Genomic DNA, 26,416 nt, shown 5'->3' with positions numbered 1-26,416 from the left:
CCTATGTCCAATGTCACTTTTGTACGCTGATTTTTTTTTTAGACCGGTCAAACTGCCTGTTTGAGGGGGTGCCATAGAGCCAACTTTTATTATTTTCTCTCGCTAATCCAACCCAAAATTAGAGCTTGTGGAGCAGTACATTTTGACCCCTGTTACTTGCATATCAGTTATTGTTTGCTACGTGAATTCTTGCGTTTTCTTCCCCCGTTATCGACATTAATTAGTCCCTCGCGGGACACTGCGTGTCCGTTGCTCAGACCTAATAAATAAATGGCATCAGCACAATTCTAATATAACTGCTCTTAAATGTGTTGCCTACTTTACTAAAGGAAATGTACATGAGTAAATTAACTAATTACAAACCAATCTGCTGTGAAAAAAGTAAGAATGTTGAAGAAAATGCCTTATACTCGTATCGGTATCGGCAAGTACTTAAATCAAAGTACTCGCACTCGTATCGGTTTTAGAAAAAGTGATATCGGTGCATCCCTATAAAAAAATACTTTTTTACATCTGTTTTAACCAAAGAGACTCTGGGGAATAATAAAAGACTTAAAAATATCTGTTATTTTAGATAATTGTATCATTCTAACTCCGCTACAGAAAGTGGGCAGGGCTAACAGGCCTGTTTCTTTGAGCGCAGGGTCTGAGACAGAGCCATGAATGAGAATCCGAGGAGAACAGACCACAGGACGAATGTTTATTTCACAAATGGACATTGAGCTTCGACTCCGGTTCAACAAAACTGTGAGTCCTAAAGCTCATGCAGTAAAAGCACCAGCCCCTCACACACACGCCACCGCATCACGGGGAAAAACGCGTCTAAACGCACACGCAGCGTTTATCTGTCAGATAAAGCCGATATCGCCAAATAAAGATCCAGCAGCAGAGAAGCAACTCAGACAAAGCGCGGTAGGAGATCCATGTGAGCTCACAGCGGCTGTAAAGAGAGGAGGCGGAGCTTCAGGCCCAGGCGAATGAGAGGAGGCGGAGCTTCAGGCCCAGGCGAGTGAAAGGAGGCAGAGCTTCAGGCCCAGGCGAGTGAGAGGAGGCGGAGCTTCAGACCCAGGCAAGTGAGGAGGCGGAGCAGAGGCAAATACGCGAAAACATAACAAGTAAAATATATTTAAATTATCAGAAACTCACTTTAGTTGCCCATAAATTGTGGTGTTAACGAAAAGTTGTGAAAGAAATTGCGGATTATTGGAATAGTTGCGGGAAAGTTGCGAGAGTTTGGTTGATGTTGCATTAATAGTTGCGATCGCAACATCGCAAAATCCTGGAGGGACTGGATTTAAAATGGTTTCCTCCGACTCGTCGATTCACACGAGACTAGAATCACCTGAGGAGTTTGAAGAATGACCTTAAAGACAAAAATCAGGGAATTTGTAACTTACAAATGAACGACATGGTAATAGAAGTGATGGTTTTATTGTTATATAAATAAACAAAAATGATAAATAATGAATCCACTTTGCATTGGTCACATATTTAAATCAATGTTATTAATTCATTTATTGAGTGTTTTTAATGACAGATGTTGAACTCAGGATTCTGGAACAAAAGGATTTAGAAAAAGACAAAGACGTGACCGAGAGTTATTTATTTATCTGAAGGAGATTTTCCAACATCTCTAGTGATTTACTTTTTTAATCAATGAACTGGGAAAGGAATGTCAGGAAAAGGTCATGTGACTGAAACTCATCTGTATAATCGAGACTCTGATCCTCAGTCTGACAGAGACACTGAGGAGTCATAATACCAGAGCCTAAACCCAGGGATCAGGGTGTGAGTGAAGGTGGTGTTGAAGGTGTGGAGGTGGATCAGTTCCTCAGAGGAGACTGTGTAGAAGGACAGAGAGCCAGCAGCACAGTCCACATACACCCCTACTGTCCCAGAGGAGGAGCCGGGCTGAGGGAGGCGGGTTAGGTTGTTTTCATGCAAAACAGAGAAACCATCTTCAGAGCAGGACAGACTCCACGACTGATCATTGTGTCCAAACCAACTGTCATAACCGTGTCCTTTCCTCTTCATTCCTCTGTAAGATACTGATATATAAACCTCTCCTCTCCACTGGACCTCCCAGTAACAGCGCCCAGTCAGACCAGAGTCACACAGAAGCTGAGGCCTGTCCTCAAATCTGTCCTGATGATCTGGATACGGCTGATCTTGTCCCACATTTGTGGCCTTCTTGTTGTTGTCAGACAGTTTGAGTTTTTTCTGAGCTGTGTTTGGATCCAGAGAGAGTTCAGTGAAATCTGACGGAGAGAAAACACAGCAACAGTTAGTCCTTGTTCACTCTTAAGAGGAGAACGACATTTATACTGATTTGAAATGGACTCAAAGATTTAAATATGAATATATCAATAAATACATGATCAATTTAATTGTTTTTTCACTTAAGAATACAAGTAAATGAGGAAACTGCACATTTTTAAGCCACGGTTTGTAACATTTCACCCCGACAATAGAATAAAACAGCAGCATTAATTGTTCTGTTGTAAAAATGCTTCTGTTCCAAAGGCTTCACAGGATTGTCTGAGTGAAGCTGAGCTCATTTATTTATGTTTCAGTTTAGTTTCTCTTGTGACGTAGCCACACATAACCTGGAATGTTCTGAAGTGACATTTAATAAATGTTTTCTTTCGTATTAAAACTTGAATTCTTGTTTGTGCTGTGCTGTCGCAGATAAAGAAACATAATGAACATTTACATTTAAACTGTTAGAAAGTGGTTTATCAGGAACCAAACACGTCTCAGAGTCATGAAGGTGTAACTTTAGTTTAGTTCCTGTAAATTTCTGATTTAAGAATATTTAATGACTTGTTTCTTTTCTAAATAATAAATGTATTTTCCGTTCTAATTCACAAATGACTTTCTTCAAGTTCAAACGTGTTGAAACAAAGTGACTTTGATGTCGCACATTAAACACGTCTTCCATGACTCAAAGTTTCAGGTTTAATAAATAGAAAAGGTCCAATTTATTTTTCTCATGGACAAAAAAACTCAAAGGGAGTAATGATTCTTTTTAAAGAAAATTTTGACTTTCAGTTGTGCTCAAAACAATCAGATGAAAATGGTAGATGGCTGATCTGAGATATCACAGTTCAAGAAGAAGATCTATGCCTTATTAACCTCTACGGGCCCAACTCTGATGAACCTACTTTTTTTATAGAATAGAAAATGTTCTCCAGGATAGAGCGAGTGAATTAATTATGGTAGGAGACTTTAATACCTCATTGAATGACGTATTGGACAGAAAAGGTAAAATTATTAAAAGTTATCATCCCCAAGCCTTGAACAGGATTAATAATATTATGGATTCACTTGAATTAGTGGATATCTGGAGAGCTAAAAATCCCCAATCTATTAGGTATACTTGGAGGAGGCAAAATCAAGCCAGTAGAATAGATTTTTTCTTAATTTCCTTTAGATTAATATCCAAAGTAATAGATGCCTCCATCGAAGATAAATTGGTTTAAAACTATCACTGGTGAAACAAGAACGAGGTCCAGGATATTGGAAATTTAACCAAGCTCTCCTTCAGGATGAAGAGTTTATTAAGAAAACAAATGATTTCATTGAAACCTTTTTTGAATATAACACGGGCTCTGCTAATCCACTGATGGTATTGGAAGCCTTTAAATGTAGTTTCCGAGGTTATGCTATAGGTTTTTCATCTTGGAAAAATAAACAATTTAAAAAGAGAGAGCACACTCTGAAATTGAAAACATTACCTCTGAAATAGATAATACAGAAAATCCAACTCAAAATAAACTTCATGAATTGGAAATGAAACAAAATTAGTTAAATGAGTTAGTGGAAAGCCGCTCTCTAAAAAGCTACCTATTTAAAAAAGCAGAATGGATGAAAGATGGAGAAAAATGCACAAAATTCTTTCTAAATTATCAAAAGAAAAATTACTCTAAAAAAATATTTCCAAGATAACATTGAATAATGGACAAATCCTAAGCTCTAAAGATGAAATTTTAAACAATATAAAAATATAAAGATATAAAGATACATACTACGAGAAAATATTTGATGGACACTTGCCTTCAGTCGATACTAAAAATGTCTTGCCTATTTCCTTTAAAGAAAAGCTGAATAATTCTCAGAAAGAATCTTGTGAGGGCATAATTACAGAGGAGGAACTCTATGAAGTGGTTTGGTCCGTTCAAAAAAGAAAAACACCTGGTGTCGATGGTATACCAGTGGAAGTATATCAGACCTTTTTTTGATATCCTAAAAAAGCCCATGTTAACATGTGTTAACTATTCTTACCAAGTTGGTACTGAGACCCAAAAAGAAGGAATCATCTCCCTGCTTTCGAAGCAGGAGGCTGGTGGCAAATACAAAAACCCAGATATGATAAAAAACTGGAGGCCAATCACATTTCAATGCTATGACATAAAAATCCTTGCAAAATGCATTGCATTAAGGCTAAAATGTGTCTTGCCAAGTATTATACACTATGATCAGTCAGGTTTCTTAAAAGGTCGGTGTATTGGAAATAATATCAGACAATCAACGATCTTAAGATAAATTAATATAAAACAATCAATAGATAAATTAATATAAAACAATCAATAAACACACCAAACAAGATAAAAATGTGTATAAGGATGAACAGAATAAAGGAAGACTGGTGGAGTGCCCATTCTTTGAGAGCCACTGTAAAATGTAAAATATAAAATATAATGTAAAATATAATGTAATAATGTAGATATAATGTAAAATACAATGTAAAAAATAATATGGAATTTATGAAAAATATGTCAAGGACTGGTATGTATGTCTTGTATGTCCTGTCTTTGTGTTTGTTTGTTTGTCTTGTCTTTGTCTTGTCTTAGTCTGGAAGCATCTGTCTGTGAAATGTATTGTGATTTTGGTATTGTTGTGTTATTTATGTTTTTGTTTTATTCAATGTATACTGTGACTGTGGCTATGTCTGAGGTGAATGAATGAATTAAAAAAAAAAAAAAAAAAAAAAGTATTATACACTATGATCAGTCAGGTTTCTTAAAAGGTCGGTGTATTGGAAATAATATCAGACAATTAATAGAGATAATCGAAAACTATGAAACCTATAACGAAAAAGGATTATTTTTTATTGCGGATCTGGAAAAGGCTTTTGATAAGATTAATTTAAACTTCCTTGAACTTCTTGAATTTTTTAATTTTGGTGATTCACTGATCAAATGGGTAAAGGTTTTTTATAATGATACAAGATGTAAAATAATAAATAACGGCAATATCTCTAATCCAGTGACAATAAAAAGAGGAGTTAAACAAGGCTGTCCCTTGTCACCCTACTTTAATCGTGCTTTTATGGAAATATTGGCCATAAAAGTATGATTAAATTAAGAAATTGAAGGGTTGAAAATTGGTAATGTTGAGTCGAAAATCTCTATGTATGCAGATGACACCTATTTTTTGATAAGACCAAAACACTCTGGCCTCCTCAACTTATTGGATCTTTTGGAAAAAAAAATCTATTTATTCTGGTTTAAAATTGGATTATGATAAATGTAAAGTTCTTCGAATTGGGAGCCTCAAAAAAACTAATTTCAAAATCCAGAGTAATCTGTCAATAGATTGGACAAATGGTCCAGTCAATATTCTAGGCATCAAAATCCCAGAAAGTCTGAGGGATCTCAAAGTGAACTATGAAACCAAACTAAAAAAAAATGAAAATATATTACAACCATGGAATGGTACATCTCAAACCTTATATGGAATGGTAGCATTGATAAATTCCTTAGTAGTGCCCCAATTCATTTATTTATTTATGTCACTTCCCTCTCCATCCAGGAGTTTTTTTTAAAACATATGAACAAAAAATATTTGAATTTATCTGGAACGGTAAACCAGAAAAGATAAAGAGAGATATGTTTTACAATAAAAAGTAGGGGGTTTAAATTACTAAACCTAGAAGCACTTTGTTTTGCTTTAAAAGCCTCTCTTGTTCAAAAAATACATGAAAACCCTAATTGGTATACAAGCGTTTTATTCGAACAAAATCATGTAATTTTTTCAACAGGACTTTTCATGTACTTGCAACTAGAGAAAGCTCACTTGTCTAAGGTTATAGACAGGGCTGGACTGGCCATCGGGAGATTCGGGAGTTTTCCCGGTGGGCCGACGTACATTCGGGCCGGATGGGCCAATCACACTGAAATAAGGCCCATATTACCTGACACCGGCCCACAATTAACGTGAAAAGCCATCAGAACCTGTATCATTACATTTATGCAATTACACAACTCCTCCGCTAGAGGGATGTGACGCCTTTTATACCCCTCTAGTAGCACGCTTTCTTGAGTCATGGTTCCCAGATAATCTCGTATAATGAGCAATGGGCCTCTGGGACATAACACTCATGCCCCTCACATTGTGAATATAAGAGGAAATAGTTTATTGTAACTCCCTCCAGGACCCACAGAACCTTAGACCTCTATTTTGTATACATTTTAGACAAATGTTTGCAAAGAAGTGCATGCTGGGAGTTGGCCAGGTGACTCCGTCTTGCCCCTCGTCGTCAGTGCGCGCAGTTTGTAAATCTTCTAGTTTCCATTGAAAGGATTTACAATGTTTGGCCTTTTTGGGACTTCTATCTTCACACCACACCTCCATAACTCCGTGGTGAGTTTTACCATTTAATCTTGAATCTACAGTGCGATAATTTGGTTGGTTTTGAGAAGTTTATTTGTGTTGCAGTCGCGAGTGGAACTTCATTAACGGAACGTACATTTTAAGATTGTTATGTAATATTACAAAAGTTCCTTCAAGTTATGAATGAAAAGATTAAAGTGCTGAGTGCTCTGAGGTGTTAGCTTGAATTCGGCAGAAACAAAATGCAGCTATTGTCCTCGATTTGTAGCTTATACTGTTTTAGTTCAAGCCAAGGGTTTATTGTTTTGCTCATCACCTCGACTATTGCATTGAATATGACTGTTTTTTTTTTTTTGGAGGGCCGGTCTTGACCCAAAAGTCCCGGGCCGATTTTTTCTGCCAGTCCAGCCCTGGTTATAGATCTCATAAAAGATGGTTCAGTGTTTCTAAAAGAAGCTCTTGAGTGTTGGTTATGTTGGCTAATGCAGTATGATCAACGTATTAGTACTTATGGAGATATCTGCTCCCGTTATTCATATACTCAGCTACTCTCTGCCCTGAGGAGGAATTGGAAAATTAAAATTAATAGTGAATGCACCAAGTTATTAGTTTGTCGGCCTGTGTTAAGAAATTACAAATGGTTACATGGAAATTAGATAAATAGAAGTATAAATATGTTTTATCTCCATCAAAAATTTGTGATAACCTGGCCGTATGGAACTTTTAAAAAATGGGAAGATTTGTTGGACCAACCGGTTTATTGGAAGATGGTTTTTAGTACAATATATCAAACTGTGGTGGACGCACAGCAGATTTTTTCAAATTAAAATTATATACAATGTTTTACCTACAAACAAAATGCTTAAAATCTGGGGCCTTGCTGGATCAGACAAGTGCCGTTTTTGTTTTAGTGAACCAGAATCTATTGATCATCTATTCTGGTATTGCCATGTGGTGGCAGCTTTTTGGGAAGCAGTACCGCAAATCGGAGGGCAAAGCTCTCGATTTACCAATCGATCTACGTTCCCACCCTCACCTATGGTCATGAGATTTGGGTAATGACCGAAAGGACAAGATCGCGAATACAAGCGGCCGAAATGAGTTTCCTTCGCAGGGTGGCTGGGCGCACCCTCCGAGATCGGGTGAGGAGCTCAGTTACCCGGGAGGAGCTCGGAGTAGAGTCGCTGCTCCTTCACGTCGAAAGGAGCCAGCTGAGGTGGCTCGGGCATCTGTTTCGGATGCCTCCTGGTCGCCTCCCGCGGGAGGTGTTCCAGGCATGTCCTAGTGGGACAAGGCCTCGTGGAAGGCCCAGGACACGGTGGTGGGACTATGTCTCCGAGCTGGCCTGGTGTCGCCTCGGGGTCCCCCCAGAACAGCTGGAGGAGGTGTGTGTGGATCGGGAAGTTTGGGCATCTCTGCTGAGACTGCTGCCCCCGCGACCCGGCCCCGGATAAAGCGGAAGAAAATGGATGGATGGATGGATGGATGGAGTACCGCAAATGTTCAGGGATATGAATATTGGATGTCAATTACATCTGCCTTCAGTGGTGTTGGGATTTCTTGGAGAATCAAAATGGAAAAATTTAATTAACCTAATTATTCTTTTAGGTAAGAAATGTATTTTCAAAGTAAAAAACAAGGCTGCCTTAAATATATTAAGTTTTCTACGATATATGGAGTATTATTACAAAGTTGAGGGATGTACAGTAATATCCGCAAAAGAAAAAAGCCTTCATGAAAAACGGTGGTCCAAATTGATGGAGTGGATATCTAGGAGAGATAGGTGATCTTGTTATTTTTATTTTTTATCTGTATAAAATTAAAATCATTCCATTAGAAATGCATCTGATGATTTTTCTGTTTTGTCTATTTGTACCGTAACTACTACTTAGTCACTGGTAGTTATAATAATAATAATAAATATAGCCGCAAGCGGCGATTATCGGCCCTCGCCGACCGCCCTGCCCCCTTTTGTCTCCCTCAATCTAAATTTACGGTATTGCTACTGCCTCTATGTTTCTTTGTTTTTTAAGTTTTCTCCCTAGGGTCTTAGTTTTAGGATTTTTCGGAATGCGCTAATGTGCCCTCTCGGTATCTGACAAAGTTTTTGTCAGAAAAAAAAAAGTTTTTTGACAATGTTGAGAACTCTGCTCTTAATTTATACATTATACATAGCAGTGTTAATTTTGACAACATATTTTAATTTAGTTTTAGTCTTAGTCTTTTGACGAAAATGTAATTCTATGTAATTCTATTTCTTCAGTCTAGTTCTAGTCGACTAAAATTGCAAATAAATTTAGTCAACTAAATTTAAGACGAATTTAGTGGACTTTGCATTGATAATATTCATTATAATCATATTTAATCTTGTTCCTCTGCTTCATGGAGCTGCTCCACATGAACAAAGCTCAGAGCTGATCCTTTGGCAGAGAATTTACATGATCTGAGGTTCTTTCAGACGCTCAATAGAAGTTTGGATGATTTTAGTCTCTCCTTTTCATTTTTATTTAGTCTTATTTTAGTCAACTAAAATATCTGGACATTTTAGTCATAGTTTTAGTCTCATGAGAAACTTTTAATTGAGTTTTAGTCCAATTTTAGTTGTCAAAAATAACACTTTGACTAAAATTAAGACTAAATATTTTAGTCGACGAAATTAAGACTGATACATAGAAAAATGTGAACACTGCGTTCCAAATTATTATGTAAATGACATTTTTCTCTGATTTCCTAAATTGTCAACTCAAATGAGAGTCAGCATAATTTTCAAGTCTTTAACTGGTAGAGGATCATTTAAATGTGGTTGAAAAAATCTTCCAGTGAAAACAGTATTTTTTTCAAAAATAAATATAGTAAAAAAAACTCAAAATCCACTGTTCCAAATTATTATGCAACTCATCGTTTCAATACATTTTAAAGCTTGTAATTAACTGAAAATGGTCATTTGTTGAATGTGCAGCATTAGGAGGTCATATTTACTGAAATCAAAAACTATTTCAATCAAAAACATCTGAACAGGTCAAGTTATATTTTACCAAAGGACCTTCTTCAAGCAGCATCACAATTCTTAAATCCATTAAACTTGTGAGTTTTTGGACAGTTTCTGTTTGGATTTGTTTGCAGGATGTTAGAACATCCCTTGTGGGGCCTTCACGGGTCAATTTGACCCGCTGTTACGTTCGGGGCATTTGGATGCAAGGTGATACAAGGGGGCGCCCTTCCAACCAGTGTTAATATTGACAACATATTTTAATTTAGTCTTAGTCTTTTGACGAAAATGTAATTTGATTTAGTCTAGTTTTAGTCAAAAAAATATCTTCAATTTTAGTCTAGTTTTAGTCGACTAAATTTAAGACTAATTTAGTGGACTTTGCATTGATAATATTGATTATAATCATATTTAATGTTGTTCCTCTGCTTCATGGAGCTGCTCCACATGAACAAAGCTCAGAGCTGATCCTTTGGCAGAGAATTTACATGATCTGAGGCTCTTTCAGACGCTCAATAGAAGTTTGGATGATTTTAGTCTCTCCTTTTCATTTTTATTTAGTCTTATTTTAGTCGACTAAAATATCTGGACATTTTAGTCATAGTTTTAGTCTCATGAAAAACTTTTAATTTAGTTTTAGTCCAATTTTAGTCGTCAAAAATAACACTGACTAAAATTAAGACTAAATATTTTAGTCGACGAAATGAACACTGGTTCCAACCTTCTTAGTGTAAATGTGAGTTGACTTTCTTCAGAGTGAGACTTTAGGTCAGACACCATGAGTGACAGTAACATGACGCTAAATACAGTGAGCTCTTTGTTTGCAGTAAAAAGGCTGAGGCCTCTTTGCTCTTCAGTCACAGACTGAGAAGTGAAGAAGGAAGTCATGGAATCAAAATAGAGGCGTATTCCTGCTTCGCGGGCTTTCATCCAAAATGGCCGACATCCAATATGGCCGACGGCATTGCCATCATAATATTTTTTGCTCAACTTGTCATGATGCACGTCTGTACCGATTTTGAGGATTCTACGACAAACTTCATTTTTGCCCGCGTCCTATCTCGCGATGTTAAAAAAAAACGGAGGTGGCGCTAACGCGCCATTATTTGGAAATTCAAAATTTGGAAATAGTCAAAAGTTTCGGCGGATCGGGTTTGAATTTTGGGCCAAAATCTGGGACTTTTCGTCGATGTTCACTGGGTGAAAATCGCGACGGCGCGAAAGAAAGAAAGAAAGAAAGAAAGAAAGAAAGAAAGAAAGAAAGAAAGAAAGAAAGAAAGAAAGAAAGAAAGAAAGAAAGAAAGAAAGAAAGAAAGAAAGAATAATTTTCCCACACGAGAACAGTGTTTCCGCTTACGCGGGCGCCATAAACTATATATTTTCGGAAAGTGCTCGCGCACTCCTACCTCATGGTAGAGGTCCTGGGTCACTGACCAGTGACCAGTCGCCCATTGACTTTTATAGGCTCTGTACAATTACAATGTTGATTCTTGCATTATATATGTATGTGCACGGGACGTGCACGACAAGCAGAGTGCATTAGTGAGTGTTTGAGAGGAGGGGAGCGCTTCGCGCTCATTTTTTCTGTGCGCTCTGCGCACTTTGGGTGAGTGCGCTCCGCTTTGCTCCGCACACTGTCCAATTACAATGTTTGTTTTCTGATACATGTGCACGTGTACGGAACGTTAGTGCATGTTTGATAGGAGGCGCACTTTGGGGGAGTGCGCGGAGCGAAGCGGATTACAAGAGGCCCTTCGCCAGCCCTGATGGCGCTCGGGCCTTATAATAATGCATTGGTTTTATATAGTGCTTTTCTGGACACTCAAAGACGCTTTACATTGCACTATTTGTTCACTCCATACTCGCAACCAGTGTGCGCCATCGGCCCCTCCGACCACCGCCACACACTCACTCACGCATTACATTCGCTAGGCTTCCTGGTGTTACTAAACAGTCTCCCATCCAAGTACCGACCAGGCCCTTCCCTGCTTAGCTTCCAAGGTCTGACGGGATTGGGCAGAGCAAAGGCGGTATGATCACCAAAGATTTTCCCCCTTTCCCCGGTTTAATATATTTCAAAATGAATCCTTTTTTTTACTTTATTTTGTTTTATTTATTTTTTCCCTCCCTGTAATATGTATTTAATCATAATTTTAGTTTGTACTGTTTAGTTATATTTATTTGTATCTATTTTTAAACATTTGCCTTCTATATTCCCTTGATTAAGTTAAAAGACCATGCACATTTCATAGAATGTGGTGTGCATGCATGTGTGTGTGTGCACGTGTATGCGTGTGTATGTGTGTGTCTGTTTTGTGTTTGTTTTTGTTTCGTTTTTTATGCTTTGTCGAAGTCAATTGTCCTGTCCAGTCATGTATGGTTTTAAGTTGAAATAAGAAAATAAATTAAAAAAAAAAAAAAAAAAAGCTCTTTCAGAGTTAAAACAGGAGGTCTGACAGTGGGCGGGACTGTGTGTCAGTGGGCGGGGCTGTGTGACAGTGTGCGGGGCTGTGTGACAGTGTGCGGGGCTGTGTGACAGTGGGAGGGACTGTGTGATAGTGGGCGGGGCTGTGTGACAGTGGGAGGGGCTGTGTGTCAGTGTGCGGGGCTGTGTGACAGTAGGCGGGGCTGTGTGACAGTGGGAGGGGCTGTGTGATAGTGGGCGGGGCTGCGTGACAGTGGGCGGGGCTGTGTATCAGTGTGACATGTGTGACAGTTACTTTTGATCAGATTTCGAGCTACCGCGAACCACTTTCTGTCCTCTCCCCCAGCGCCTCTGTCACTCACTCCACCTGCTGCGTCAAACCACTCGCACCATCGCTCAGTCCGTGTCCCGCCTTCGTCTGAGAAATCCCCAAATCCACACAAGTGCCAGCGCAGGAGAACAATAACAACATCTCCAATAACCCGTGCAGAGTTTACTGTAGTCTAAGCGAGGAGAGAGGAGTGAGAACGGACGGGAAGACAGGACGGAGAGAGCGGTAAGAAGTAGCAGACAGCTGTTTTTTATCGCTATTACACCGCTACATGTGATTAACCCAGGCCTACTCAGACCCGCACAGAGGAGAGAGACGCTCCACGCATTTCTGTGGAGATGTTTAAAAGTCCGTGATGGCCCGCTGCGCTCATACGTGCGCAAACGCTGAAAGACGAGGGGAAACTTCGTCTCTACAGCCTGATAACCACTGCCTCCTCTCTTAACCACTGCCTCCTCTCTTAACCACTGCCTCCTCTCTTCACTTATCCCCGAGCTATGTTCAGGAGGTGAATTGAAGCACTTGTTGTCCTTCCTGGTTGTCTTAAACCTTTAGTAAAACACACGCACCCTGTACTCGCCCACAGTAGGTGACCCGCGCTCAAGCCACGGTGAACGGTGCACGTGCACAGCTCGGTGGACGGTGGACGGTGCACTGCGTGCGCAGACCTCAACCCTGTCCCGGTTTCCAGGCTGGGAAATGTGGTCACCCTATATCTACTTATTAAAGAGACTGTAATCAGGTTAACATGGCACATTTAGCTTTTGGCCAAGTATATTGTGATATTTAACTGCCACATTACTGCTGTGTTTTTTTCTGTGCTGCCAGATAGTTTTTACGTTGCAGTGCATAAAAAAATGTATTGCCCAAGTTTTGTTTTCATTGCCAGTCAACAAACACATGTAACAAAGAATGGGATTTTAGATCAGCCTCTCTGTGTAAAACTATATTACACTGTAAAGACTAATAGTCTTGTTTACTTGAGAAAAAACAAAGTAGAGTTACTCTCTATATCCAAAACCAAGAATGAAAACAAGTTGAATAAAATATTTTTTTTCCTTAATTTTTAAAACAATGTATTATGTATCGGATCGGGACTCGGTATCGGGCAATTCTCAAAATCAAATGACTCGGACTTGGGGCAAAAAAACCTGATCGGGACATCCCTAGTTTTAACCCTTTATTTGCCAGATTCAAAACCAAACCTTTGAAGTTTGTTACAAACAACATAAAAAGCTGATTCTCTTTATAATAATGAAGAGTTCAGAGCTGGGACTGATGTGGTGTTTAGAGCCTTGGACGTGTCAAAGATCAGCAAAAAATGGATTTGAAGCATTTGTAGTTTTTCTGTCGTGGACGATTCTTTATGTCCAGTTGTTCATTATAAAAACATTCATGACTTCCTTTGTCTTTGCTCCCCTGTCGCCGTATAAAAGTCATATATTTGATTTCATTTTGCAGAACAAGAGTCAGGTTTGACATTTGTCCTGTATTTCTTCAGTTTGGACCTTGTTCCTGTCGTCCAGATGAATTAAATCATGTTATTTTCCCATTAGGATATAATGGAGCCATGGCAGAACCTGGACTTTTCTCACATCAAACTTCACATTTTAAATCTCACTGTAATACAGGAAAAAAGTCACATATCTGTGATGTCAGCGTTTCATTTGGAAGAAAAGGAGTTGAATTTGACATTTTCACTGCATTTCAGAACTTTCCACTTTTCTAACATTGTAACAGATGCATGTGTTTACAGTCAGTTTATACTGAAGCTGTGGCCCAGGGGAAACTACAGGATTTGTTTGTCTTTATGTTTTATATAAAGATTTAAAAACAGAAGTTTATTTCCATTATATTCAATAGAAAAAATACAGTGATTTTATTCCTGTGCCGACAATGGGAATGAGCTCCAATCTGATGAAATACAATAAAAATGCTACATTTCACTCCTTTTCTTCCAAATGAATGAATTTCACTTCATCTGTGACACAAACACGGCTCTGGAAACAGACAAAGCCTCAGCTCTACAATTTATTATTACAAATATAATCACACTTTTGTGTTTTTGTGGAACAATTTCTTTCAGCTTTAAGTTTTGAAACTGTGATTTTAAGTTAAAATCCAGAACATTATTACATGTTTGGAAGTTTTGGAAAAGTAGTTCATGTGATTTATGCAAAAAGTGGAAAAAAATATTGAAAATGTAGATGTTATGGCTGTTTTTAGGCGTGTACATTTTTGTACACTAGGGGGCGACAGGGAAATGCAGATCTACTAAATAAAAGACATGAGACAAAAACAAACACTAGATTCTGAAAATTTGGCTTAAAAGAACGTTTTCTGCAGAAATCCACGTCTCAAGCTGAAACACAGAAAAAATGTCAGGAAATGAAAACAATAAATATTTAAAAATGTTCAAAATGAACACAGGATGAACACAGGGTTAAATGAACTTTCTCCAGAATAATAAGGAAGGTCTCAGTTCTAAAGGTTTGAGTGAAAACAGCTCAAACTCTCCTGACGTCAATATCGCAGCTGTCGACACGAGAGAAACTTGTACAACAGCAAATCTTCTCAGAACAACCAACATTTTAAAAGTATATTAAGAGTCAGACTTACATCTCCTGATCGGGTTCATCCATCGTTTTCCAGCAGGACTCAGTCTGAAACAGACACAGACTCAGATCCACAGTCTGTTTGTGTCGACTGTAATAACTGTGTAATAACTGTGTAATAACTGTGTAATAACTGTCCTCACCTGAGAGTGGAGAGTGAGCAGTGGGGCTCCTCCTGTAGAGCAGTCAGGAGCTTTACTCCTGTGTCTCCTGGATGGTTGACGCTGAGGTCCAGGTCTGTCAGATGGGAGGGGTTGGACCTCAGAGCTGAGGCCAGAGCAGCACAGCCTTCCTCTGAGATCAGACACCCTGACAGTCTGAACACACAGGGTTAAACAGAGTCATAGAAATGACAAACTCACAGAGATGAAGAGTAAACCCTCTGACCTGAGCTGCTCCAGTTTACAGTGAGGACTCTTCAGTCCAACAGACAACATCTTCAGCCCTGAGTCCTTCAGGTCGTTCTTACTGAGGTCCAGGACTGTCAGACTAGAGGAGCTGAGGACTGAGGACAGAGCTTCACAGCTGCTCTCTGACAGGTTACAGTCGCTCAGTCTGGAGAAAACACACTGTTTTAGGAGAAGTTTAGAAGGTTCATACTTACATAGACCTCACTCACAGAGCTTTGTTGGAGGCTTTGACCACTGGCAGCAGCCTCAGCAGAACCTCCTCTGAAGCACAGTATTTCTTCAGCTCAAACTGCTCCAGAGCTTCTTCTGATGACAGTAAGATGAAGGCCAGAGCTGACCACTGAGCAGGAGACAGTCCACCTTCAGACAGACGTCCTGATCTCAGGTACCATTGGACCTGCTCCACCAGAGAACCATCATTCAGTTCATTCAGACAGTGGAGCAGGTTGATGCTTCTCTCTGCAGACACTTCCTCACTCAGCTTCTGCTTGATGTACTCAGCTGTTTTCTGATTGGTCTGGGAGCTACTTCCTGTCTGTGTCAGCAGACCTTGGAGAAGGCTCTGATTGGTCGGCAGTGAAAGACCCAGGAGGAAGCGCAGGAACAAGTCCAGGTGTCCGTTTGGACTCTGTAAGGCCTGGTCCACAGCCGTCTGGTGCAGATGTTTCAGTTTAGGTTTGACTCTGAGCAGAGTGGACTTCTGTGTTTTTGTGGAGAGCAGGTTGACTCCAGTGTGGACGAAGGTCTGGTGGACGTGAAGAGCAGCCAGAAACTCCTGCACACTCAGATGGATGAAGCAGTAGACCTTGTCCTGGTACAGGCCTGGCTCCTCTCTAAAGACCTGTGTGAAGACTCCGGAGTACACTGAGGCGGCTGCAGCGTCCAGCCCACACTCGCTCAGGTCACTCTCGTAGAAGATCAGGTTTCCTTTCTGCAGCTGCTCAAAGGCCAGTTTTCCCAGAGACTGCACCATCTTCCTGGTCTCTGGACTCCAGTGTGGGTCTGTCTCAGATCCTCCTTCATACTTGATGTTCTTGACTTTGGCCTGAACCACCAGGAAGTGGATGTACATCTGAGTCAGGGTCTTGGGCAGCTCTGCTCTCTCTCTGTTCTTCAGCACATGCTCCAGGACTGTGGAGAGGATCCAGCAGAAGACTGGCATGAAGCACATGATGTGGAGGCTTCGGGACGTCTTGATGTGGGAGATGATTGTGTGGGCCTCGTCTCTGAACCTGTTCCTGAAGTACAGCTCCTTCTGTGGGTCGCTGAACCCTCGCACCTCTGTCACCATGGAGACGCACTCAGCAGGGATCAGATTGGCCGCCGCGGGGCGTGTGGTTATCCAGAGGCGAGCGGAGGGAAGCAGGCTCCCCCTGATGAGGTTCACCAGCAGCTCCTCCACTGAGGCGCTCTCTGTGGGCTCCGTCAGGGCCTTGGTTTGGGTGAAGTCCAGAGGAAGTCTGCACTCGTCCAGACCGTCAAAGATGAAAAGCAGCTGCAGATCTTCAAAGCTGCTCACTTGTTCTGTTGCTCTAAAGAAGTGATGGAGCAGCTGCACCAGGCTGAAGCTCCTGTCCTTCAGCACATTGAGTGCTCTGAAAGTGAAGGGGAACAGCAGCTGGACGTCCTGGTGGGCTTTGCCTTCAGCCCAGTCCAGACTGAACTTCTGAGTGAGCAGTGTTTTCCCGATGCCAGCCACTCCCTTTGTCAGCACTGTTCTGACGGGCGCCTCTGTGTCCGCGGGGCCTTTAAACATGTCTTCACATGTGATGGCTGTCTCTGCTCTGCCTGCTTTCCTGGAGGCTGTTTCCATGTGTCTGACCTCATGTTCCTGGTTGACCTCTGAGCCCCCTCCCTCTGTGATGTAGAGCTCTGTGTAGATCTGCTGCAGGAGGGCGGGGCTTCCTGCTTTAGCCACGCCCTCAAACACACACTGACACTTCTGCTGCAGGTCACGCTTCAGTTTACCCTGAAGAACTCCAGAACATCTCCCTGAATGAAGACACAGACAGAGCCTGAGTCTCAGATAAGATCAAATGACTGAGTGAAATGGACCTACTGCTCCACAGACGCTCAGCCAGCTCCTTCTGCTGCCGCCTCCTCAGGAAGTTCACAGTGATCTTCAGAAAAGGCTCTCCATCCTCATCCTCCACAGGCTCTAAGCATTCTGGGTAATCTGTGCTCAGAACCTTGTGGAGCTTCTTCAGCTCCTTCTGGACAAAAGTGAAGATGTCCTCCTCCAGAAGCTGCACAGACACATTAGAAACAACACAAATGCAGTCAGTGTCGGATCTGTGTGAAACAAGTCCATTCATCTGAACATCTCCAAACTTCAGTGAAGGACACACCTTAAATATGGAGTCCAGCTGAGTGTGATGTTGCTGAGCTCTGAGCTCTGGAGCCTGCTCCACTCTGTGACAGAGACACAACAAACACCTCAGGATTCAGCTGTTTCTCTCACACTTTCAGAACCTCATTAAACCACTGTCTGTCCTTGTGTTTAAACAAACTCAATCTTACAGATCTGAGGAGAAGGTCGGTGGGCTCATCATGGACCAGTCGCTCTTGAGGGACTCACAGACGGGGCCTGGTTCAGAACCTTCTGGTCTGACGTCAACACTGGGTCTAACACAGAAAAATACATTTACAATAAACATGAAATATTTAAATTAAATGTGATGGATCCTGGTTTATTTGAGGATAAACAAGGGAGAGATAAATTATATTAAATTAAGATACAATACAGTTTTATCAAACACTTAAAAGTGGATAAAAAGCTACAATTATTTACAGGCTTTCCAGATAACAGTCGATTATCTGGATTTTAGTTCTTTATCCTTTGATATTGAAATAACAGCAAAGTAATTGTTATTGTCACAAAGCAATAAAAACATTTACTAAAGATTCCTTTGTTTCCTTCTGTAGATCTTTCTTAGATCCTTCCCTTTATGTGACAATAATATTCCATAATACACAGAATCAAAACTCACCGCTCTGTCCTGAAGTGCATTGGTTTGTCCATAGACCGGTCACTGAGGGACTCACAGCTGGGACCAGGTTCAGACAGAGGATGTTTCTGGAGGATCCTGAGACAAAGAAGAAAAAACACTTCAGTGAAACACATGGGACTGTCCTGGATCCGACTCAGGAAAGGATCATCTGCTCTTTCACAGAAACAATAGAATCTGATTAAACTAAACCTACTCTGAAGTCTTGTACCTTTTGATTTTGTGTTTTGATTGTTTTGGGAACCCAGAGTTTATGGAGACGTTGCTGCACTGGGGTCCCACAGGGAACAGTTCTCTCACTGCTTCTATTCACTGTTTTACACATCAGACTTTAATATAACAGACGGCTGAGAGAGTGGACTCAGTGGAAATCTGAGGTAAATCGACTCATATCTGATTTTAAAAAAGACACTTTAAAAAGAGGTCAACGGTTACATCAAAACGCTGCGTCACTGAAGTCGCTCAAACACAGACCTGACAGTTTATTTCTAATAAATCTGTCCAATTCTAAAACCTAAACACTAAAATATCATTAACATAAAGTGGTGTGAGTCGACTTACTGTGAACCATGTTTTCCTTTAAAATTAATCCAGCGATTATTGGAGTGATCACTGCTCACTGACACTGGGCCGATCCCAGGAGCAGATCTGAGAACACAAGGGACTTTAGGTCTGACTCTGATATAAAGGACAGAGTTAGAGACTCTGATATAAAGGACAGAGTTAGAGACTCTGATATATAGAACAGAGTTAGAGACTCTGATACAAAGGACAGAGTTAGAGACTCTGGTTTAAAGGACAGAGTTAGAGACTCTGATATAAAGGACAGAGTTAGAGACTCTGGTTTAAAGGACAGAGTTAGAGACTCTGATATAAAGGACAGAGTTAGAGACTCTGATATAAAGGACAGAGTTAGAGACTCTGATATAAATAACAGAGTTAGAGACTCTGATATAAAGGACAGAGTTAGAGACTCTGATATAAAGGACAGAGTTAGAGACTCTGATATAAAGGACAGAGTTAGAGACTCTGATATAAAGGACAGAGTTAGAGACTCTGGTTTAAAGGACAGAGTTAGAGACTCTGATATAAAGGACAGAGTTAGAGACTCTGATATAAAGGACAGAGTTAGAGACTCTGATATAAAGGACAGAGTTAGAGACTCTGATATAAATAACAGAGTTAGAGACTCTGATATAAAGGACAGAGTTAGAGACTCTGATGTAAAGGACAGAGTTAGAGACTCTGATATAAAGGACAGAGTTAGAGACTTTGATATAAAGGACAGAGTTAGAGACTCTGATATAAAGGACAGAGTTAGAGACTCTGGTATAAAGAACAGAGTTAGAGACTCTGATATAAAGAACAGAGTTAGAGACTCTGATATAAAGGACAGAGTTAGAGACTCTGATATAAAGAACAGAGTTAGAGACTCTGATATAAAGAACAGAGTTAGAGACTCTGATATAAAGAGTTAGAGACTCTGATATAAAGAACAGAGTTAGAGACTCTGATATAAAGGACAGAGTTAGAGACTCTGATATAAAGGACAGAGTTAGAGACTCTGATATAAAGAGTTAGAGACTCTGATATAAAGAGTTAGAGACTCTGATATAAAGGGCAGAGTTAGAGACTCTGATATAAAGGACAGTGGTGGATCTCACCTCTGAGCTTTGGGGTCAGTGGTTTTCGAGGTCGAGGCTCCGTCCTCTCTGAGCTCTGGATCCATGTTCAGCCACAGACCTGAAGGACATCACAGTGAGACAGTTCATCACTTGTCCAATAAACGGCTCTATCCCTGATTTTTTGTCGTTCTGAATAAAAACTTAGTTTCTCAGTAACTTTTTTTAGAATTTGGATTTTATGAATGTAAAGGAAAGTTAGGGATGAATTTTGGAAACTATTCAATTAAAATGTTTGTTATTCCTGTTACAGCAACAAATCAGGTTCAAAACTAAACTAATTTATACAAATATTTTGTTTATGTTGAAAATGTAATTGATTCTCAATGAATGTGAGATGCCACATCAAATTCCAATAAAATACAAAAAAACACATAATCAGTGATTTCACAGTTTAAAAGTCAGTCTCATTGTGACAAATATCAAAGTCGTACAGTGCCATCTACAGCCACAGCTCAGTATTACAGCTACAGAGATTACAACTATAGTTTGATTAGAAAATAGTGACAAACATGACAAGATTTCTGTCCCGTCTGTGTCTCTAAAGAAATGCTGTGGAACCTGCCCGACCAAGAGCAAAGAGCAGCTCCGCCTCACGTGACTCCACAGTCAGTGATTAGACTCATGTGTTTGAAAGAGGCACAAGTGGGAGGAGCTACATTTTTACTCGAGTAACGTCATGGAAACATTACAGGATTAAAGTGATAGTCTGTAAGTTTCAGTGTTTTACAAATGTAATAGATTGAGTGTAAATTGACCGCCTGGGTCTGACATTTGACGTAACATAATTCATATTAAATAACCAGGTTTGTCTTTGATTATTTCATCGATCAATCGTCACCATCTCAAACATTGATCTTTCAAAGAATTTCAAAAATATGAAATTCCAACTATTCAGACATAGTTTTAACCCTTTATAAAGCATAACTTGAAGTTGAATAAAATAATAAGGATTTTAGAAATGTAAAGGAAAGTTAGGAATGAGTTTTGGAAACTATTCATTTAAATATTTGTTCTTCCTGTTACAGCGACAAACTAGGTTCAAAACTAAACTAGAAAACAAACTACAAAAAAAAAGTAGCTGAATTCATACAACAAATAATTTTATGTTGAAAATATAATTGACTATTTCTGTATTTAAGATGCCATGATTACAGATCTAAAGTTCATAAAATAAAATAAAAATCAGAAATGAAGTGAGAGAATGATTTCTGATTATTTATTTTTTTAGATTTTATAAAAAAAAAATCAGACATCATTCTTTCAAATTTACAAACAGTAAAGACCCATGTCAGTCACATGTCAGTATTACAGCTACAGAAATTACAACTAGGTTTAATTAGAAAATAGTGATAAACATGACTCAGCTAAAAATAATAAACATGAAACTGAGCATTTTAGATCTGATTAAAGAGTCAATGAATCAGACTTTAGACCAACAACCAGGAAATGAAGGAAGAAAGACTAAACCAGGACTAAACCAGGTCTAAACCAGGACTAAACCAGGACTAAACCAGGACTAAACCAGGACTAAACCAGGTCTATGCCAGAGCAGGGATTGAATATGATGAGAGCAGTCGAACCTGAGCGGATCCACAGAGTCCACCGTGTCCCAGAGAAAAGTGCGTCTGACGGAGAGAGCGGTTTGTGCGTTTCTTCCTGGTGTTACTCAGAGCCGCACCTGGATTGGCTGCGGTCCAGGTGGGCGGGGCTGCAGACAGGTGACAGGAGGAGAGGCTCATATAGTAGACAGTGATGAGGGCGGCTCCTAAAGCAGCTCCTAAAGTCTCATATCTTCATGCTTTATTGTGTCCAGCGTGTGGAGTTTAATGTCTCCAGTTAAAGTGCTGTTGATGCACTGGTTCTTGTCGCGGGTCCAGCTCAGCTCCGGTGTCCAGTGCAGACTGTGAGAGGCTTGAGCTCAGACTGACCACAGGCTGCTCCAGGTAAGACTTCACTGATCTGCTGTCGGGAGGTTAACGTGGGCCTGGGGATCTGCAGGACCTTAACCTGTTCCTGACTGTCAGGGTTCGGTTTAGGGTCAGGGGTTCAGGTGATGGTGTGAGGTAAGTTCTGATTCACTCACACAGATCTTCAAGTCTTTCAAATGAGGGCTCACACTGGCAGATCGGCTGTAAACTCTCCAGAACACTTGGGGATTTTGGATATGAATAGTTGCTAACTCTAACCCTGAACTGGCAGAAAACAAATAAACCTCTTATCCCCGCCTTTACTGAGCGCATTTTCTCCACTTTGGTTTTACCCAAATCTAAAAGCTTCTAAACTGGAGAGCAGCAGTGTATATTTTCTCATTGCTCTTTTTTGTTGTTGTTGTGTTTTTACTCACATTTGTGTGTCACTTTTTGCTGCTTTTTTGTTGAGTCTTCATCCTCGTTTCCGTTTTTATTTTTATAATTCTTTTTTTACAAGGCAAGTTTATTTGTAGAGCACAATACACAAGGCAATACAAAGTGCTTCACAGTTGCATGAAGTTACTAGAACAGATAAAATCAATAAAAACATCAACATGAAAATTAATCAGTTACTAGTGATGCGCGGGTCAGGGTTTTTTTCAACCCGCGGGTCCCGCATTTGGAGCCGGTTCTAACCCGACATGGCCAGCCCCGCAACGATGTTTTATTTTTTTTCGATGTCTTTCTTTTAAAATTACGTAATAAGTTGTGACTGAATTCAATACATGCATGTACAGCGGCTCGAGTGCCCGTGACCGGCATTTTTTGATCCAACGCATTGTTGCTGTTTATTAGCTGACTTAATGGAAGCCTGTACAGGTTGAATAGGAGGGGTCCCAATATTGACCTTGGGGAACACCCTGAGATAGGGGGCGATGGAGGAGGAGCAGCTGTTGATGTGGATAAACTGTTGCCGGTTTGTGAGGTCGGACTGAAGCCAGGACAGAGCAGAGCCGGTGATGTTGAGGTTGGATTTGAGGCGGGACAGGAGGATGAGGTTAGCATCAGTAGCTAAAACAGAATTTAGCATTAGCGGCTAACAGAGTTAAGCATTCAAAGTTTAGCAATAGCGGTCAACACAGTTTAGCGTCAGGGGCCAACACAGAATTTACCATCAGCAGCAATCAGTCAGAGGTTAGCATTAGCGGCTATCACTCAGAGGTTAGCATCAGAAGCAAACACAGATTTTGGCACTAGCAGCAAAAGTTTAGCATTCAAAGTTCAGCATCAGCGGCAAAAAGTCAGAGGCTAGCACTATCAGCTGAAACAGAATTTAGCATTAGCGACAAACAGATTAGCATTTAGAGTTTAGCATTAGCGGCCAACAGAGTTTAGCACTAGCGGCTAACACAGTCAGAAGTTAGCATTAAAATAAAAGATGACTAGTTTAGCATTCAGAGGCTAACCGAGTTTAGCATCAACGGCTAGCAGAGTTTAATATCAGGAGCCAACACAGTTTAGCATTAGCGGCTAACTTATTCAGAGTTTAGCATAAGCGGCCAACAGAGTTTAGCATTAGAGGCTAACCGAGTTTAGCATTAGTGGCCAACAGAGTTTAGCATTAGCAGCAAAAATGCATAGGTTAGCATTAGCAGCAAACAGTTTAGCATTAGTGGCTGTCAGTCAGAGGTTAGCATCAAAAGCTAACACAGATTTCAGCATTAACGTCTAACAGAGTTTAGCATTCAGAGTCTAGGATTAGCGGCTAAAAGTGTTTATCATCAGCGACAAACACAGTATGGCATCAGTAGCAGTGAGAAACTAGCATTATAAGCTAACAGAGTTTAGCATCAACAGCTAACAGAGTTTAGCATAACGACTTATCTGGTCTCGTTAACCACCTGTACGCTAGCGTATCGTCGGAAATGTAAACATTCCTCCATTACCGGTGACACGGGGGCGCTAGTGTGTTAAAGCCTCCACTTCACTGGGAGAGTCGTCGTTCTGGCAAATACGGATTTTGTTTAAAAAAACTACCTGTACACGGGGCTGATCATCACGTGAACTCACACCAAGAGGGAAACCCGCAAGCACTTCTGTTCTGGCGAGTGCCATTTCTGTGCCTGGAGCAGCGTCTGGCGCCGGCGGAGCCACAGTGTCAGCCGGACTCACCGTGAGTGGTAGTTTGGGGCAAACCCGGACTGGATCAGGACCGAACCCGGACCGTAGTTAATGTGAGCCTGGGGTAACACTCAATGCACCTGCACATCTGCAAATACACTCACTCTGTTTTCTACGTCAAACTGTCGTCTTTATCATAATTTAAACATGAACATTAGCAACTCCTCACCGGCATGAGCGAAACACCAGAATCAGCCAATTCACACAAGCATCAGTGACTCATGGATGAATGTAGGGCTGCACAATGTACTACAAAAATAATATCTCTATCGTAAGAAGCCACAATCTGTCGCTAAATTACTACAGATGGACACATTTATTATTTTACTTCCGGCTTAAAAGAAAAAGTTTCCCTAATATTTGCTGAAAAATGATTTACAAACTGTGTTTAAATGAAATGGCACATATTACATGACAACAGTTTAGTCAAATGTTTTTTCCTGATATTGTGCAGCTCTACATATAAGGATGTAAATGGACGAGGTAAATGTGTGGATGTAGAAGGAGGTTGTAGAAGAGAGAAGCAAAGTGAGAGAGTCTGTGAGAAAGGTATGAATGTGCGTGCGTATGTATGCGGAGGATGTATAATATAAACGTAGTCACTCATCGCTGACGTCTTCATCAGACGCTCGTCCAGCAAAGTAGCATCAATGATGGGGGAGGAGAGCAAGAGCGAACCATAACCCTAACCCTACCAGCAGCACCAGCAGCACCAGCAAAACCAGCAAAACCAGCAAAACCAGCAGCACCAGCAAAACCAGCAGCACCAGCAAAACCAGCAAAACCAGCAAAACCAGCAGCAGCAGCACCAGCAGCCACTCACCGGTGACGTCTTCATCAGATGTTTAGCTCCAGCAGAGTTTACTCACCCTGTGCTCCTCTGGTCAGAAAGTCCTCAGTCCGTGATCCAGCGCTGGATTCTCTGAAAGAAAAGCATTTAAAATCACATGACTCCAGACCTCACCAAGCCGCCACTCGAAATCTAGAATAATTAAGACACAAATCTGGACCAGGTGAGGATTTTTCTATCGGTCAGATTAACCTCTGGTTTTATCTGTCGTTCTCGCTGCAGTTTACACACATTTCTTCCATATTTCACTTTTTTAAAGATGAGAAACCACATTTTATTACAAAAACCTTTAACACTGACATTGTTTTTAAAATGGAGGAGCACAGACGGGCCTCTCAATGTTCTCCTTAACCTCTTACCCCCCGCCTTAACCGAGCTTTACCCAAATCTGAAAGCTTCAAAGAAAAGCGTCAAAACAAGGATGAAAAACGTGGAGAAAACATGACAAAAAGCAATGAAAAAAGGAATGAAAAAGCCACAAAAACATGACAAATGTGGCGACAACATGACAAGTTACAATCACTTTTGTAGGTCTTAGCTTTCAAATGAGGCGTTGCACTGTCGCTCTCCAGGTGAGAGGCTTTTAGATTTGGGTAAAGCTGAACAGTAGAAAAGGCGCTGGGTTAAGGCGGGGGCTAAGAGGTTAAAACATGTCTTTGTGGAAGTGTTGGGCCCAGGTCAGAGTCAGGGCCGTGTTTCAGTCTCAGTCGCTCCTGATTTCACACATTTCTGATGATTGTAAATGTTCAAACATCATTTTACATTTTAGCTCCTTTAGTTCATTTAGACGAAGACTAAAACTACATTCAAATATGTTGTAAAATTAACACTGTTCCATAACAAAGGCCAGGGTCAAACCGGTCTGACCAGGTCCAGGTTTTGGGACCGACCTCTGGCTGTGGCCAAAGCGCTGACCCGCGCCTGACCCGCGTCCGACCCGCGCCCGACCCGCGCCTGACCCGCGCCTGACCCGCGTCTGATGTGACTGAACAGACTCTGGCTCCGGTGAGGAGAGAGTGGACAGCCCTCACTATCCACACGCAGGTCATAGGATTTAATATTTCACAACATCATACCGCTGTGCTATAAGGGGATTTTACCCATATTAGCATTTAGCCGCTGTTAGCGCCGCTTTAGCTGGTGTTAGCATAACATTAGCATGAAGCTTACCTTCATAGTTGTCTTTAGCGGTTTCTTTTCTGTTCTAACACAGCTTGGCTCCTCTGAATGATTCCATAAGTCCCTCCAGAAGCAGCATTTGTCCACATTTGTTCTCATGGCGGCTCTAAAAACTTTTAATGACGATCTGTCCCGCGTGCTCCTCCGTGGGGGCCCGGGGGCGGCGCGGTCGGGTCGCGCTCATTAGCCTCACCTGTTTCCTTCAGTGAAGAGGTCAT

At 40.8% G+C, this 26,416-nt stretch overlaps 1 protein-coding gene across 1 annotated transcript; it reads right to left on the bottom strand.

The window, feature by feature from the left end:
• Nucleotides 1–1,706: 1,706 nt before the first annotated feature.
• Nucleotides 1,707–26,416, bottom strand: LOC306960563 (protein NLRC3-like; the record flags this gene model as incomplete). The annotated part of the gene is made up of 13 exons (XM_079552996.1): nt 1,707–2,258; nt 14,980–15,023; nt 15,119–15,292; nt 15,363–15,530; nt 15,595–17,377; nt 17,445–17,631; nt 17,734–17,797; nt 17,906–18,010; nt 18,376–18,471; nt 20,058–20,136; nt 22,007–22,091; nt 22,866–23,059; nt 26,392–26,416. 13 exons carry the CDS (start codon nt 26,414–26,416, stop codon nt 1,729–1,731), a joined length of 3,534 nt encoding a protein of 1,177 aa, XP_079409122.1. The 3' UTR covers nt 1,707–1,728.

This window comes from Gobius niger, assembly GCF_951799975.1.
Source record: "Gobius niger genome assembly, chromosome: 3".
In the NCBI taxonomy this organism is placed as follows: Eukaryota; Metazoa; Chordata; class Actinopteri; order Gobiiformes; family Gobiidae; genus Gobius; species Gobius niger.
Note: the sequence above shows the minus strand (reverse complement) of the source record. Positions and strands in the feature narration are given on the sequence as shown.